Here is a 16,348-nt window from a genome sequence, read left to right on the forward strand (position 1 = left end):
GGTCAGCAAATATCCCATCTTTACACAGCTGCCACGGTATAAAGTTGAATATCAGAGTCAGACAGGATGAGTTTGTACCATCTCGTTGTAGGTGGGGTTGCAGGTGCGCCGTGCTGCCTTGGTCTTCCTCTTGCTGGTCTTCTGGGGGTCAGGGAGGAGGTAGAGCTTCACGTAGGGGTCCGGGTCTGTCCCGTCCTGCAGGGGCTGCTGCATAGCACAAACACATACATCCATCAGCGGTTGTTTGCTGTTTTTACCTTCTGGAGGTCTATATTTATTTATTTATTTATTTATCTTTCACTGTTTTTGAGTACTTTGTCCTAATCGTGTCGATACAGCTGTTGTTGTGAAATGGTATGTTTGTATTGTTTGTTGATGCTGTATGTGTTTCTACTGGTGGCAAAGCAGTTTCCCCTTGGGGATCAATAAAGTTTTCTATCCTATCCTATCCATGTTAGTATCCCCCATCTGGGTTCAAAGCCAATCATTAACATCTGTACAGGTCCAGTAAAACCAAGAAACAGGAAATGAGACATCATGAGATTAATTAATAACTCTGCTGTTCAATAATAATAAAAAAGAATTATGTGTTTACAGCATCCTGGCAACGGGTGTCAATATAAAACACACACACACACAGTGAGTCAGACTGACCAGTCCTCGTATGTGCATGACCATGATGAAGAGTTTGTCATTCTTGTAGGAGATGGAGAGTTTGACTTCACCGAGCTCTTTCCCTGAAGCTGGAGACCACGAGATCTCTGCAACACACACAAGAAAAAAACCTCTTAGACACAAGTGAATCAGAATCGATTAAAAACAATTAAAATACTTTCACTTTCCTTATTGTTATCAGACTGTCTCACTCAATCTTAGGTTTTCTGAGCTGTGAGAGGTTAAGGTTTGTTTGTGTCTTTGAGGCGGTGAGATTAGATTAGACTGGAATGAAATGAAAGGGAGTGTGAGCACCGGATCCTTAGCAGCTGTAAAACCCAGTTAAAGTTCAACTGATCAACTGATCCACCCTCATTAAAGTAATACACAGCAGGTCCCTACTGAACACTGAGACCTGAACTTGTTTCAGAGCGGCTCCTGACTACAGCTCTGATACCAAGTTCAAACATGGCAGCAGTCTTTATTGTACAGACTCATATTAACAGAGAGAGGACACAGAGGAAGATGAGACATTCATTCTTCTTGAAATTGTTTTTCATTCATAAAACCAGTGTAACCAGTGTAACAGGAGCCTCACTGGGAACACACTGACATATAAACTGACTTCAGTGTGTTTCAAGTGAACACTGCTGATCACATGGAGACTGGAACACGCTGGACTTTAGCCTCGTCTCCATGTGTGTGTGTACTCTGAGTCAGCTGTGTGTTACTTTACTTATGGTGGATCAGTTGAACTTTAACAGAGTTTTACAGCTGTGACGTGTTCAGAGATACAGAGGCACAGACACACATGCTGAAAACTGCAGATAGACTGATAACAAAAGGAAAACTGAAAGTATTTTTATTGTTATTGTCTTGATAGTGGAATGTGGTGTGTGATGGAACTGATCTGAACATCAAATCCTCCTGTGTCCAGGTTACATCTGGAGAGGCTAATAACAACTGTATTTGACGTATTTACAGTCGATGGACAGGAAACAAATGCAGTAGAAAAGATTTTACCATTATTATCATATTGTCACTGGATATTAATAACTACAAACTAACTTTGTGTTGACTGATGTGCACTGTGTGACTGTGTTCACCTGCTGCTTTGCTGGGTGTTGCTGTTCCTGGTCTCTCGTCTCTGGGCAGCGGGTGGAAGAAGGTGTAGACCAAATCACACTGTAACACACACATAAACATTGTTCTCACATTTAAACCACAGATCAGTCACTGGACTAAACTCCATCGCTCTTAGTTGCTCCATGTATTTGTGTTTTATTTGTTCCTGTATATGAATGCATTGTTTAGATTTACTGTTTCGCCAAAGTGTATGTTTATAGGCGTGATCTTTGTCTGTTTTTGGTAGAAAATGTTTAACATACTTGCAATAACTTAATATAATCTGGAAACAAACCAAAAAAAGTAGCATGGGAAAAGATAAGATGAGAAACTCCTGCTACGAAGTGTCAGATGAGAAGTGTGTACAATTATTACTGTACAATTGTTACTGTCATTTGTAATTCATGTATCTATACATGAAATGTGCTACAGACCCATGATCATACAGACTGTAAAATGAAAACAGAAGTCACATTTAATCATGTTTATGAAAATAGATATGCAAATAATATACAGTAGCATACAGTATATTCAGTGTCAGTGGGTGTGAGAACACACACACACACACACACACACACACACACACACACAGTGTAACCGTCCTGCCAAGTTTCTAAAACTGGACAGACCTGATACAGCAGTAAGGGTCCACACCCACAGTGTGTGTGTGTGTGCATGTGTTCACGCGCGCGCTTGTGTGTGTGTGTGTGTGCATGTGTTCGTGTCTGTGTGTGTGTCAAAATGAAACTTAAGTGGATGGTGAGGACACAGTGTTCAGATCACTGAACTTTACAAACACGGAAATAAAGTCACTTTATACAATAGAGCTCCAACTAATGATTATCTTACATTATAGATTAGATTCATTATAAATGATTTTCTCAGCAAGACACATTAATCCATTATATTATTTGACATTATTATTTATATTTTTGTATCTAATGTATGAATTCACTCATGAATCCTAATGAAAAACAATAATTATTTGAGTGGCACATATCAGACTTTATCATGTCCTTTATTCTGAAAGTGTGAGCTGAGCCAAAACCTCTTGAAAACACTTCAGAGATAAAAGATTTTTATGTGACGACAACAAGAACAACAACAACAACAGAAACATGTGTCTGCAGTTGACTGTAAATATGTACTTCACAGTATAAAAAAGTGGAGAAACCATGGTCAACACAGGTCACAGGTCAGACTGCAACTGACCTGGGCCACCTCTGGGCTGGCGTGAATCAGGTGCCAGACGTAACCGTTCAGCTCGTCTTTCCTCCTATCAGCCATCGCCTCGCCTCGGGAACGACCAATCACAAAACGGCTCGGGAAGCTGGGGGCGGGACAAAGATCGGACGGGGCCTCAATTTTCACAGTGACGACATTACAGCCATCATGTTCTTATATTACAACAACGTACAACTTCCTCTTCTGTCTATATTGTAAATGTTGTGCATAGTGACAAGAAATTAACACAACCATGTACTACTGTGTGTTTGTGTGTGTGTGTTAGTGTGGGTGTGTGTACCTGGGCAGTCTGGATGAGGGGAAGATGAGTCTCATTTTACTGTGAAGTTCATGAAACTCTTCAAACGTCCTCTGGACCAGCTGCACCTCCTGCTGACCTTCACGCTCCACCTTTACCACAAAGGCCTGAAACACACACACACACACACACAACCAAATTGTGACCCCAAACTGGCAGAAATATGACGTATATGATCATGAGCTGGATGTGTTTGTCATTTGTCATTAAAAAACAACATAAAAACGTGATTAGAAAAAAAAAGAAAAACGCTTTGTGGCTAATTTTACATATATTTTTGCTTCTGACAGGCCTTTTAATGTCCCTCCACCACTCTGAGTCAGTGTTCAGACACAATCTGCAGAAAACAGACTGATGTTGTAAGTGAAGCTGCGTGGCCGATCTTCTAGTGGCTGCTGTGTCGGGTGGTTTGCAGCTGGACTCACGTATGTCTTGCTGGGGATGGTGGTGCGCATGTGTCTGCAGATGTACAGGTTCCTGATGAGGCCGTCGCTCTTCAGAGTGTGAATTCTGGGAGCGAACGACAGCGTGGGCCGATCCTCCGTGGAGGCGAACTTCATCTGGGCCAGGTTGTGGATGAAGAAGTTGAGTTTGGTGGCGACGCTGCCCAGGCTGGACTCGATCAACCTGCACAGGTCAGAGAGGGAGGGAGGAGAGCTAGAGATCAATCTGCTGCTGTATGTTATATCTGTTCATCTCCATCAGTCCTCTCGTTATGCATTTTTGTGGTACTACTTATATCATTCTTTGATTTTCCTGCGTTTGTGTAACACCGGGTTAATTCACATTCTGTGTTTACATGAAATGTAAATGCAATAACATCAGCAATTCCAGGAAACATTTACTGTATATGGATTGTAAACAACAGGACGTAATTCAGGATCTGTAGTTTCTTCCTTTATTGATTTAGTCAATTATTAGAGTACTGATATAATCATGTGATTAGTTTATTAACGTCTGTGTATCTTTGTGTGTGTGTGTGTGTGTGTGTGTGTGTGTGTGTGTGTGTACCTGGTGAAGTACATGGTGGCGTCGGCCTCAGACTCGTGCGGTCTCAGTGCATCATACACATACTTCAGATCCTCCAGATCAGACAGTTCAGGAATCCCACAGGACAACATCTGCACACACACACACACACACACACAGCAGCTATAAACACCATTTTAACAGCAGCTCGTCATAGTGATGAACCATGTTTGCACATCTCAACTGTAACGACTGGTCCATTAACTGATTGACAGAAAATGTATTATTTACATGTAGCGCAATACTTTTTCTAAAATAAAAGTGATGCATTCAATAACAACAGTTCACACATGCTGGAGAAAGCAAAAAACTAATAAAAAGTATCAAAAAAATAAAAAATAAAAGTGATGCATGTTGTTCCTAATTCTCAGTGTCAATTAAATTAGACTAATAATATTTATATACATAATACGTTTGGCTACTGAACTCTGTTATAATAGTTTAAAGGTAGGCCGCCTGTGAGTGTGTGGTCATATTTTAGTTTGACAAACACTGTGTGTGTGTGTGTGTGTGTGTGTGTTGCACCCACCAGGCCCAGCAGGTTGAGGAACAGGTGTGTGTGCTTCCTGATCAGGTTGTAGGCCTCGCAGCACAGATCCACAAAGTCGTGGAAGCGACTGGACGGTTTGTCCCCTCCGTTGATGACGTACGCCATGTCGGAGGTGAAGACGAAGGGGGCGCGGTCCCTGCAGGTCACATGATAAAAAAAACCATGTTTACCTAATCCTGGCCAACTGTGACCATGGATACGTCGACGTCTGTGCACCGCTCTCACCGTTTGATGTTTCCAAACATCTGCGCATGTCCTAGGAACTTCCCAAAGTCGATGTGAAACATGTGGCCGCTGGTCTTCAGCATGATGTTGTCGTTGTGGCGGTCACAGATTCCCAGGATGTAGGTCGCCACGCAGCAGCCGGCGCAGGAGTAGATGAAGTTCTCCACCGCCTGGACGCAGACCACAGTTAAGACTCACGTACTTTGAGTTAGTTTAATCATCTGTGACGGGTGCAGGGGTCAGAGCAGAGGCGAGGGGGTTTCCTCTATTTGTTTGCATTTCTGCCAATTTACATGTGTTTTCTTTAGCAGGAGTGGACTGACCTCCAGGGCCACCGTAGATTTGCATCAAGTGCAGACACAAGCACAGTCAAGACGGACAAGACCTCAGTAAGTATCCTCCTGGGTCTTTGTTTGTGTGTGTGTTACCTTGTCGTACTGCTCGTCAGTAGGGTTGTGCTTCAGCAGCCAGTCCGCCAGTGGACGGTCTTTAAAGGACCCGGTGACGCCATGTTCCACCTGGATCTTCCTCAGAGTGTCGGCCTGAGGGATCATCTCCACCATACCTGAGGACAGGTAACAACACACCTGTCAGTCACATCCACACCTCTCACCTAAGAACAGTGGACCGGACACAGGTACAAACTCCGATCTGTCCTCACCTCGCCCTCTTCCAGTGGAGAAGCATTTGAAGATGACCATCCTCATGTCCAGACCCTCCTGGATCCAGATCTTGTTCATGATGCGGATCATCTGCAGTGTCAGCATGTCCTGCCGCAGGTCGTCTCCTGACTGGACCGAGACGGACAGACACGTCACGGGTGAACAGAGACTCAGACACAGTTTGAATGCGGTGGTTCAGGTTGGAAGAGGATCTGATCGTTACCTTGAAGATGACGTTGATGTTGTCTCCCAGAGGGTCCAGGTTATGGAAGGACAGTTTGAGAGGGACAGCGTTGGAGTTGAAGAAGGAACATGACTGTAAAAGACAGACGGACGGACAGGAACGCTCAGACACAGACATCTAACTTTGATTGTCTCAGTGTTGGTGCATCAGGTATCACTGCAGGTTCAGGGGTAACGATGCTCTCACAGGTTTCTAACTGACTGTCCTTTTCATGAAGCTGCTGAGGGAAGGATAAAATCGTGTTTCCGCTAACCTGTTTCACCTGACACACATTCCAGAGACCCCCACCACCACCACCCCACGAACCTGAACTTGAGCCAGTCTCAAAGTCAGGATCGAGACCAAAATCTTTGCCCCCCGACAGCTACGACCTACTTTTAGCCTGAAGATGTCACAGGAATACGACACACGATCTCCTTTCTGCTCTAAGGGGCATGAGCCCTCCAACGACCCCCTGACCTTCCCACTAGCGCCACCCACAGGATGAATTCATTTAACTACCGCTATTGGGGTCACAACAACGTGGGTTAGGGTTCATCTGTATATAACTGCTGTTCATGGTCTTTCTTTCAGCCGACCCCTCTCACCTGAGCCCGGTTCTGTTGGAGGTTAAGTTGCTCTGTGTAATAAACATTAAAGGGGAACTACGCAAGTCCGGTTGCTTTTTCGCTGTTTTGCTTACCCTCCTAAGTTATTTATCATATATGCATTACAATGCGTGTATTTGTGTAGTCTTATCTGTCAGAAACGAGAGATTATGGGTATTATTATTATGGGTAACAGCCGCATTTGTGTCGGTGCCGTGAGCGGAGACGTGAGCTGGTACACCGGGTCGCAGGTGCTGATGTTGCAAGGTTGGTTTTTGGCCAAGAGACGCTACGTGGAAGGCAAAGAGCCTCCATTCTCCCTCCTAACAAGTTACAAGTCATTTATTACACCACCAATTACTCCGAAGTTGTTTAATCAAGGTAAGAATGTAGCATAATTAAGGACATAACCTCAGCCTGTAAGGAGCCTTCATAATTATGTGTATTATGAATTGGTGCTTTACGAGTAAAGTAAAAATTGAAATTGAATGAAAAAAGCGGTTCGTCTCCGTCTGTACCTGGATGTTGATTCCTTTGACCAGCAGCGCCGGGTTCAGGGGAAGTCTACAGCTGCTGTTCATGGAGAAGAACTGCTTGGTCTCATCCAGACCCTCTCTGAGGACGGACTGTAACACAGAACAAGAGTCACATCTTGATGTCCGTGGCTCCTCCACTCCACATGACGCTCACAGACAAGTCAACTTCACAGGCTTGGTAACTCTTAATTTCATGATCCAGATTGCCGGTGTCCTCCTCACCTGTCTGCTGGATGGTGTGGCCTCTCGCACTTTGTGCGCCACCTTAGCGAGGATGGAGACGAGCCAGCACTGACGGTCAAACTCGTCCCGCAGACCTCGACCGACGCAGCAGAGCAGAGCGGCCAGGAGGTGCTGATATCGAGCACTGAACTGACTGTCCTGCAGGTTGTCCTTCAGCAGCCTGAGAGACAGAGACGGACACAGTCACAACTCAACTTTACTAAACTAAACCAAACTAACCCAGATCCTGGTCTGAATCTGTCCTGCAGGTTGTCCCTCAGCAGCCAGAGACGACCAGTCTGCATCTGCTAACTCTGAATGATGTTGTCCTCTAATGAACCAGGTGGATTAGCATCAAGTTGAAGCATGTCAGTAAACAGTTTGATAAGCAGAGGTTTAAGCAGTTTATAATAATAATCCCACCAGATGTTGTTGTTTGTCTGGAAGCAGGAAAGCAACATATATGACCTGACAACCTTCAGACAGTAACTGTGTGTGATCAGTGAATCAGAGGGCAGCTGACCAGAAGAGGTAGTGAGCGATGCGAACGTCCCCGATGGCTCGCCGCAGGAGGAAGCGGACCAGAGAGCTGTCCAGGTAGCACTCGTACTTCAGAGCCTGAGACACGGAGACAGAGACAGGATCAGTGCTGAAGTCCAGTCAGTTTCTATCCAAGCAGCCAAAACCACAGGACTTCCATTATACAGTATTACAGTATATATGTGTTACAGTTACTCATCAGTAGCTAATTAACCAAGAGATGACATTCAGTGTATTGTTTATTTCCACAAACACTCACTCAGCTTAACACCAGGGCTGTCAAAGGTAACATGATAATAACTCATTAATGCAAATTCCTCTTACTGCCACACTTTTGTTTTTTGATGTGGAATTTACACACATGATGTTATTCTGACCTCTGACCCAACTATGGTTAGATTCAGTTGTGGGAAATAAATGAGCTCACCGTCTCAAGCTAAAATTTCTCTGCTAACAGTTACCATGTTGTTTTTTGAGCATATTCATTTTAGACAAATACAGTGAAGCCTTTGAGGGTTTCTGTATTGTGTTTTTGGTTAATCTATAATAAGTCACATTTACATATTTGTCCATTATTAACGACTTGGGAAAATATGATTAAATGATGAGTTACTCTTTGACTGATTTTAATTAGCTGTTGTTTTTTTTTAGCCTCCATCTGTGATCCTCTATACTTCTCAAACACATGTAACACATAAAAAGTCCTCTTGGAGAGTGAAGCATTTGAAGTGCTGGGAAGATTTTAATGTGAAACATCAAAAAGGAAGAACTGAGTTTCACTGACTCAGCTTAACTGTTTTTTTTTTTTTCCAAAAGTACTGGAGTTAATCAAAATCAAAACAGTGTTGGTGTAAAAAAAAAAAAACATTAAGAGAAACAAAAAGAAACCAGATGAATAACACTGAACTATAAAGGCAAACCTGCAGATTGGAGATAAACTGAAAGACAACAGTGAATGAACCAGAATAAATGTTTAACTGTAGGAAAGAAATGGACAGAACTGAGAACTATAGGCTGCAGTTTCAGCTTCGACCCTGAGGGAGGCGCTACAGACGCATAAGAACCACAAGAAACGTGGACAGCAGGTTGTTGTGCCAAACCCAATTATATCAAGGAACACAAACATGATGCCTCAATCACTAATAATGGTCAGTATGGACAACAAGAGGTTGGATGTAATTACATCCAGTAATTGTTGAGATTGAGATAAGAGATTGTGTTCTTTGAGCCACTGACAGGCTTTTAATGTGAAATATCTGTGCAGGAAGTCGGATGCTCAAGTTGAAAACGAGCTAAGAGAAGCTGATTGGAGTTCATCATCATTAAGTTTTGATGAGAAAAAGTGTTTCCCAAGAGCTGAGTTTGCATCAACAGCCACATACACGTCCTGTCATCACGTTACCTGGACCAGCTGAGGCAGGAAGTCCAGCAGCTCCGGGTCTGAGATGGAGTCCATCCACTGGACGGCCGTCCGCCTCAGCTCCTGGTCCGGGAACCTGTCGAACACACGACAATGATAAATGTCACTCAGCCGCTCTGACCTTTAGAGGGACAAGGTGAGCGTCAGTGAGCAGGGACGTACGAGGCGTGGAGGAGGCCCAGGGCGTCCAGGTGGCCCAGGCAGGCCCACTGTCTCAGCAGGGCGTAGATGTCGGGCAGACAGGCCCACTCCCAGCAGGGGGCGCTGGCCAGAACCAGAGGCAGTGCAGCACTTTCCGACTGACAGAAGGCCTTCTTCTCCCACAGCAGCCGCTTGTCCTCCATCGTCAACCTGCACAGGTACCACACACACAGTTTACACAGGAAGCACTGGCCGTTATTAGATTTTTTCTGATAATATTCTGAATATTATACGGTTTGTGTGGGAAATGTTAGATACATGTTCCGCACACTCTGAGCGTTTGGGTTCGGCCAAACATTTATGAGACCCAGAGAGACCTGTGGAAACCTGCTAACTGCTGCAGCAGAAACCTCACAAGAGGTAAATCTCTGCAGCTCATGTTTCTGTTGGCTCACACACTTGACCCCGATCTCTGATCCTGGATCAGATCCTTGTCGGACCGTCTCTGATTTCTGGATGAAGACATTAAAATGCTCTGCAGGTTGGGAACATTTAAATCCCAGAGGTGAATCAAAAGGGAAAAAACCCATCTGGACCGTGTTTACCCTCATGTCAGAGGTTTTATTGGTGTGACTGAAGAGTCAGCGGCGACACTGGCTGCTGCTTTTACAAACTCAGATGTTTCACCACTAAATTACTTAAAGATGCGAATGCCAACAGTTTTAGGAGCAGTCTTTAGCAATTTAAAGATCACATGTGTATTGGTATAAAAACCTTAAAAATAGTATTTACACTGCATACTTAATTGCTAATTTGTTTATTTTATTGGCCACCAAATATTTCATTCAGGAGTAATTTCTAAATTATATTTGATTTGAGTTTTGAAATTTCTTCTTATGTTATCTCATAGTTTTGTATTGTTTATCTATTTTATTGTCAGTTTGATTAATTGTGACTAATTTAGTTTTGACAGCAAAGACTTTTCTCTACTGTTTATACCAATCTATTTTATTCATTTATTTTTCATTAACAGTTTCTTCCATCTTTGATTTTTATGAATATAAATATCAACAACAATAAAGTATGTGTGTGTGTCTGACCAGAAGAATGCCTTCTTGTGCAGGACGTCCTGCAGCTGGATTTGACTGATGGTGTCCAGTCTGGAGAAGTCGTACTGAGGGCAGAAGTCAGCTGGAGCAGGAGTACTGAAGCGAACCTCAAAGGACGAGGTGGGAAAGTCCACCTGAGACCAGAAGACAGACACAGAGAGACACCGGTCAGAGGGAGGAGCACGAGCAGAGCGCACTCTGAAAATCCACCACCGGCATCCGAGTTGGTGGCATGGCCCTTTAATACTGTGAGTAAGTGGAGCTTCAAACTGAATGTGAACAAGTTGTCCCAGTCCTGTAGTCCAGTGTGTGTGTGTGTGTGTGTGTGTGTGTGTCTGTGTGTCTGTGTGTGCGTGTATCAGTTGACTGCACAGAAACAAAGAGCCACAGAACTGAGTGCGATGCATTGACTACACACAATTTCAATGAGTGTGTTTGGAAGCTCGACACTGTAACCAGCTGCACTGAACCATGAATCAGTGTTTACAGTGTGTGTGTGGGGGGGTATATATATATGTGTGTGTGTGTGTGTGTGTGTGTGGGTGCTGTTTAAAGTACAGGTGAGATGGTGAAGTACAAGGCAGGGCCTCCAGTGTGAAGAGCAGATTAACGAGCTTTTCACACAGCATGGAGGTCTGGAACTCTGCGATGTGATTGGCCAGCACAGCGTCTTTCAGCCCTCCCACTTTGTTACCCCCCCACTGTGCCGACAGACCGGCTCCATTCAGATGGGTCTGGGGGCAAAGATGGGTCTGAGCACAGACCAGACTACAAGCACTGATTTTGTGCTGTGATTGGCTAAGGAATGTGACAGACTGCAGGCTTGGACCAATCAGAGCTCACCATCTGTCTGAAGAGGGAAAGGTTTGATACTAGCCGTTTAGATAAGAAACAGTGCGTGCGTGCGTGCGTGCGTGTGTGCGTGCGTCACCTGCAGTATCACACTGTCTGGTTGGCTGAAGTTGGGCGAACTCGTCCGGGCGTTCCCACTCCTTCCCGGGGTCGAAGGCCACAGACCCAGCAGCTTTCTCCCACATGTCAGGACACTGCAGACACACACACACACAAGTTGAGGGATGGGGAAGTCAGTCCACACACATAATGAACACACACAGGTGGGTGGGGTGGGAGGGGTTAGCACACACAATGAAAACACTCCCATCAGCATCAGTCCACACTTCCTGCTGCTGTGAAGGAAATTACATCACACGGGCTCAACTGGGCTGATGGAGGGAGGATAATGTTGTGTGTATACTGGACACGGAGATTAAGGAAAGGAAACAACATCCATAGGTCGTAGGTGGTTGTCTACGCCCAGATCGGGTCATTATTATGTGTGAGCCTTGGACAGCTACTGTAACTACAGCAACCACCACATGGACAAACAACATCAGAGTTGAGTTTGTCACCACTCCAATCATTTCTCTGTGTGACATTAAATTCGAAGAGACGTCACTGGCACAGAAAACATGTGTACATCATGTGATCCAGAGAAAAAGACTTTAACTTATGAAATAAACATAATACAAGCAAAATACAGACCTCAGATCCCAGACTGACTTTGTATTGTTTTGTTTTGCTTTTATTGCCTACTTGTTTTGACGGTGAAAACATATACTTCCAATGCCGATAAGCCTTTCTAAATTGAATATCACTGGTCGAGAGGTGACAAACTCAACTGTAATGGGGTTTGTCCATATAGTGGTTGCCATAACTACTTCCAGGGCAGATCAGGTAATGATCCGTATCGAGGCAGTTTCAGCTCGTGTGGCAGCAACATGTGACTCACTGTCTGAAGTTGAAGAGCGGCATGGTGACCCAGCCCAGAGCTTCGATGCTGCGCCGCTGCTTCCCCTTGTCCTCGGCTCCTCCAGGGGGGGGCAGAGAGCTGGCGAACAGAGTCACCGTCAGCTGAGACTCTCTGGGCAGCTGGTTGATCTGTACCGGGAAACACACCCTGCGGAGGGGGATTTAAACATTATTTATGGCAATGGCGTGTGTATGAAATTAGCTCGACTGCGTGTTAGTTCTCAGATAAGACTCCGGTTGGACCACGTACCTCTGGTCCCACACCACCAGGTGGAACAGGTATTTGCTGACCGACTGCTTGCTGGTGTGCTGCGGCGCACAGAGCTCCGCCCCTCCGTGAGTCAGAGAGCAGGACAGGAAGAATCCCTCGTAACTGACCAATCAGAGACAGACAGAAAGGACAGGGACACGACGTCAGGATGAGGTCGGACAATTTACAACAAAACCCAATTAATCTGATTCTAGATCAGCTGTTGATTTTCTTCACTCTGATTGGTTTGTTGACCTGCAGCAGACACACCTGACTGACAGGTGTGTTTGTGCCGACCTAGCCAGACATAGTTTTCATACATTTTGCATAAAAGTCAAACTCAGATTGACATTTAACTTTGTACACAACAATAAAACGACTAATTCTTCTACTGCAGCACATTTATCTGACAGCTGTAACAGAGACTTTACATGAGAAAAAAACATGTTTACCAAATACGATGAATTCAACCTGTGTGAAAGTTTTACAGAATCTTTATCATGTTTCAGATGTTGTCGTTAACAACTCAAATTTTTTAACCAAGAAATGAAAGTGGAAACTGTCCATCACAGTTTCTCAAACCATGACTCAGCAGATATTCATTAGTTAAAATTTGCTTCAAATTGACTTGGAATAGGTGCAGATTGATTTCCTGTCAATTCACTAATGGATCAATACATTTCTTATTTTAGCTGTATTTGTTTGCATTTCCACCAGAGACATTTCTCCTCCAAACTTCCCACGTGGTTTCCTTTAAATCCCAGTCTGAGGCTGAAAATGAAAAAAAAATGTTGATGTTTGAAGAAAAAAGCAAAGATCAGAGAAAAGAATAAAACCTGAATCCAGATCATTGAATCATCTAATGACCATCTGAATCAGCCAAAATGTCAAAAGCCAGTCAAATGTTGTGTCACTGATGAATATTGAACTTGAAATAATCAACGGATAAAATAGTCTTCAGGGTTGTTTAATCAATAAAACAATCTGCCCTTTCACATGAAAACAGGAGGGACTACTGTCTTCACTCTGAGCTCAGTGTGAAAAGAAGTGAAGGAGGTGAAGGGACGGGAGCTGCAGAGGAAACTGGAAACATCTGCATGAGTCAAATGAAAAGTATTTCTATACTGGCAGAGTTCAGTTTCACAGTCCATCAGAGGCTTTTTAATCTGGATGTTGAGTCCCGAAACAGTTGAAGAGCCAACAGACACCCTGAGGAGGAGCTGCTCCTCCTCCTCCTCCCTTCAGGATCCAGCTGGTGTGCTCAGACCAGACGTCCTCTAGGAGGCGCTGCAGCCACAGGTCAGTTTTGTACGGTTTGAAATTCGACAGTCATCGACAGACTGATGGGTGTTTTTCACATCTGAACATCTGAAAGATTGAAGGCAACGCAGCGCCTCTCATCTGAAACCAAACCTACGTCCTCATCTGCAACCTTCTTCAGGAACTGTGGGGGCTGCAAGTCACAACCCAGGGCAGAAACACCCACATCAAACGCTCTGACCGCAGTGGCACACATGAGTCAGTCAGCATGTTTGATTTTGCTGTTGCACAGTCAGAGGAGAGGACACCTCACTGAGATTTTAACATTCACCTGAAGCTATAAAAGCGCGTGTGTGTGTGTGTGTGTGTAGGGGGAAGTCGACTGTTTCTACTCTTTGAGGAAGGTTTCCATACACACTGAGACGACGTCTCAGAGTCTGAACCTTAAGCTGCAGCTACAGAGTCAGTTCACAGCTGCTGGGACGAAACATTTAACCTGTTTGACAGAAATCTACTCAAATTCTCTCTCTCTCTCTCTCTCTCTCTCTCTCTCTCTCTCTCTCTCTCACACACACACACACACACAGATGGTGTGTGCTGCTGACAGCCAGGTGTCAGGCGAAGCGGCCAGTGTTGCCTTCTCTCAGAGGTCAAAGGTCAGGTCTGGTTCCCAGGCAGTCGGCCCTTTGTCAGAGTGAAACCCTGTGTGTGTGTGTGTGTGTGTGTGTGTGTGTGTGTGTGTGTGTGTGTGTGTGTGTGTGTGTGTGTGTGTGTGTGTGTGTGTGTGTGTGTGTGTGTTGTGGGGGAGGGGCCGCAGAGAGCAGCTCTCAGTCTGAGCTGCTTTTGTTTTACACTCTCTGTGCTGGTCTGAGAACAGCTGAGTCATCAGTCCGTTTGTTGGCACCGAGGCCGCGGTGACCTCTGCAGCCTGTAGGGGGCGCCGGCTCCGCTTTCTACACGTGGACTGTGTAACAACTTGTGTGTTTAAGTGACGATTTGATGTTGTTACAGCAGAACCGCTGATACTAACATGAAGCTCAGTGACACGACTGTGAGACGTTTAATGACCCAGAGGAATTCATCGGTAAATCCTGCTACAGCGGTTCCACATGTGGCGCTGACTGGGGGGTTAGGGTTAGTAGTAGTGTCTGTCGTACCTGGCGGCCCAGGTGATGGGGATCCTGTGGGCGGCGTGCACGTTGAAGGAGAGCACGTTGGTGACGAGGCCGGCCTCCTGGACCGGCGCCGTGCAGCAGTGGCTCTGTGGCGTCGTGTGGAAGTTGGCGTTGAATGTGCTGCAGTACAACTCCACCAGATCCAAGATGGCTGCCGTCAACTTCTCCACCACTTTCTCTGTGAAACGATTATGACATCATGCTTTTATTGACCTAACCTCTGCCAATACATTGAACATTTTAAGCGTCATTTCGGAGAGGTGTTGCGTTGGCAGCTGCTGCGTACCTCTGTTCTCTCTGATAGCCAGCACTGAAGCATCCTGGGAGGACAGACAGAGAAAAGACCATCAAACTGAGACAGTTACGACACGTCTGTCTGGTGGATGGTCAACGCTGCACAAAACACACAAACTGTACGAGACAATTTAAAGCAGAAGTAAGCAATATTTTTGTGTTAATATAAGTCTTAAATAGTTCAATCTTCCGACAGCAATCACTTACATAGAGTGTTTGGACCGAAACACGGGTCTCTCAGTCCCTCTGCTCTGCTTTGAGCCGAGGAGAAAACTTTTCTCGTATCCTACAAGTTTTATCCAATGAGGAGAGAGAACGGCATGCAGGGCTGTGTGTGCAGCCAAGGGATGCGCCTGAATGTGGTGACGTAGGGACGAGGACCAATAGATCCATGACGAGGGCGGGGGCTGCTAACTCCATCGGCTGACAAGAAGTTATGCTGCGTTCAAGGCAACTCGTAACTCGCGTTTTTCCGACCTGTGTCAGTTCGATCTGGTACGAGTTCACGGGTCGGAAGTTACGAGTGGCAGTTATAGTGACTTTCACAGGTAAAACAGGTCAGAAAAACACGAGTGGGTTGCCTGGAACGCTACAAAGTCGTAAGTCGTGACTTGAAGCTGTAATTTACGGTTTCAAAAGCCTGCCTGGAACGCAGCATTAGCCAAAACGACCGGATCGCTTACTTCCGGCGTCTCTCACCTTCAGGACTTTGGGCTGCAGGCGACAGGGGCATGCTGGGAGCTGGCTGAGGGCTGAGGTCACATCAGGTGTTTCCACGGCAGCTAATGAGCTGCAGAGCGCCTTCACGGATTGGACGAGACGCTCGACGTGCAGAGGCAGTTCCACCTTTGATTGGTAGAGGAGAAGACGAAGGGATGTTGATTAATTTTTGGAAAATAAGAACATGAAAGTGAGGAATCACTGTTAATGTTGACGAAGGTCCTCATAAGTAGGAGAAACAAGTGTGTGTGTG

The 16,348-nt window shown here is 45.1% G+C and overlaps 1 protein-coding gene across 1 annotated transcript in view; it reads right to left on the reverse strand.

Moving 5' to 3' along the window:
• The window catches only part of pik3c2b (phosphatidylinositol-4-phosphate 3-kinase, catalytic subunit type 2 beta), a 40,491-nt gene that overhangs the window by 3,204 nt on the left and 20,939 nt on the right, over window positions 1-16,348 (reverse strand). Inside the window, exons 9-32 of the mRNA XM_085776782.1 lie at window positions 16,075-16,221; window positions 15,368-15,401; window positions 15,064-15,259; window positions 12,647-12,769; window positions 12,377-12,544; window positions 11,519-11,633; window positions 10,579-10,721; window positions 9,500-9,688; window positions 9,320-9,413; window positions 7,901-7,995; window positions 7,378-7,558; window positions 7,138-7,245; window positions 6,012-6,104; window positions 5,788-5,917; window positions 5,555-5,691; window positions 5,127-5,296; window positions 4,881-5,037; window positions 4,334-4,443; window positions 3,748-3,949; window positions 3,305-3,429; window positions 2,992-3,109; window positions 1,761-1,839; window positions 655-761; window positions 79-207 (exon numbers count right to left, since the gene is read on the reverse strand). Coding sequence (XP_085632908.1) covers window positions 79-207; window positions 655-761; window positions 1,761-1,839; window positions 2,992-3,109; window positions 3,305-3,429; window positions 3,748-3,949; window positions 4,334-4,443; window positions 4,881-5,037; window positions 5,127-5,296; window positions 5,555-5,691; window positions 5,788-5,917; window positions 6,012-6,104; window positions 7,138-7,245; window positions 7,378-7,558; window positions 7,901-7,995; window positions 9,320-9,413; window positions 9,500-9,688; window positions 10,579-10,721; window positions 11,519-11,633; window positions 12,377-12,544; window positions 12,647-12,769; window positions 15,064-15,259; window positions 15,368-15,401; window positions 16,075-16,221 — 3,150 coding nt within the window. The remainder of the gene's footprint in view (window positions 1-78; window positions 208-654; window positions 762-1,760; window positions 1,840-2,991; window positions 3,110-3,304; window positions 3,430-3,747; window positions 3,950-4,333; window positions 4,444-4,880; window positions 5,038-5,126; window positions 5,297-5,554; window positions 5,692-5,787; window positions 5,918-6,011; window positions 6,105-7,137; window positions 7,246-7,377; window positions 7,559-7,900; window positions 7,996-9,319; window positions 9,414-9,499; window positions 9,689-10,578; window positions 10,722-11,518; window positions 11,634-12,376; window positions 12,545-12,646; window positions 12,770-15,063; window positions 15,260-15,367; window positions 15,402-16,074; window positions 16,222-16,348) is intronic.

The sequence above is a fragment of the Trachurus japonicus genome, chromosome 5, assembly GCF_045865225.1.
Source record: "Trachurus japonicus isolate A0001 chromosome 5, Traja_1.0".
NCBI lineage: Eukaryota > Metazoa > Chordata > Actinopteri > Carangiformes > Carangidae > Trachurus > Trachurus japonicus.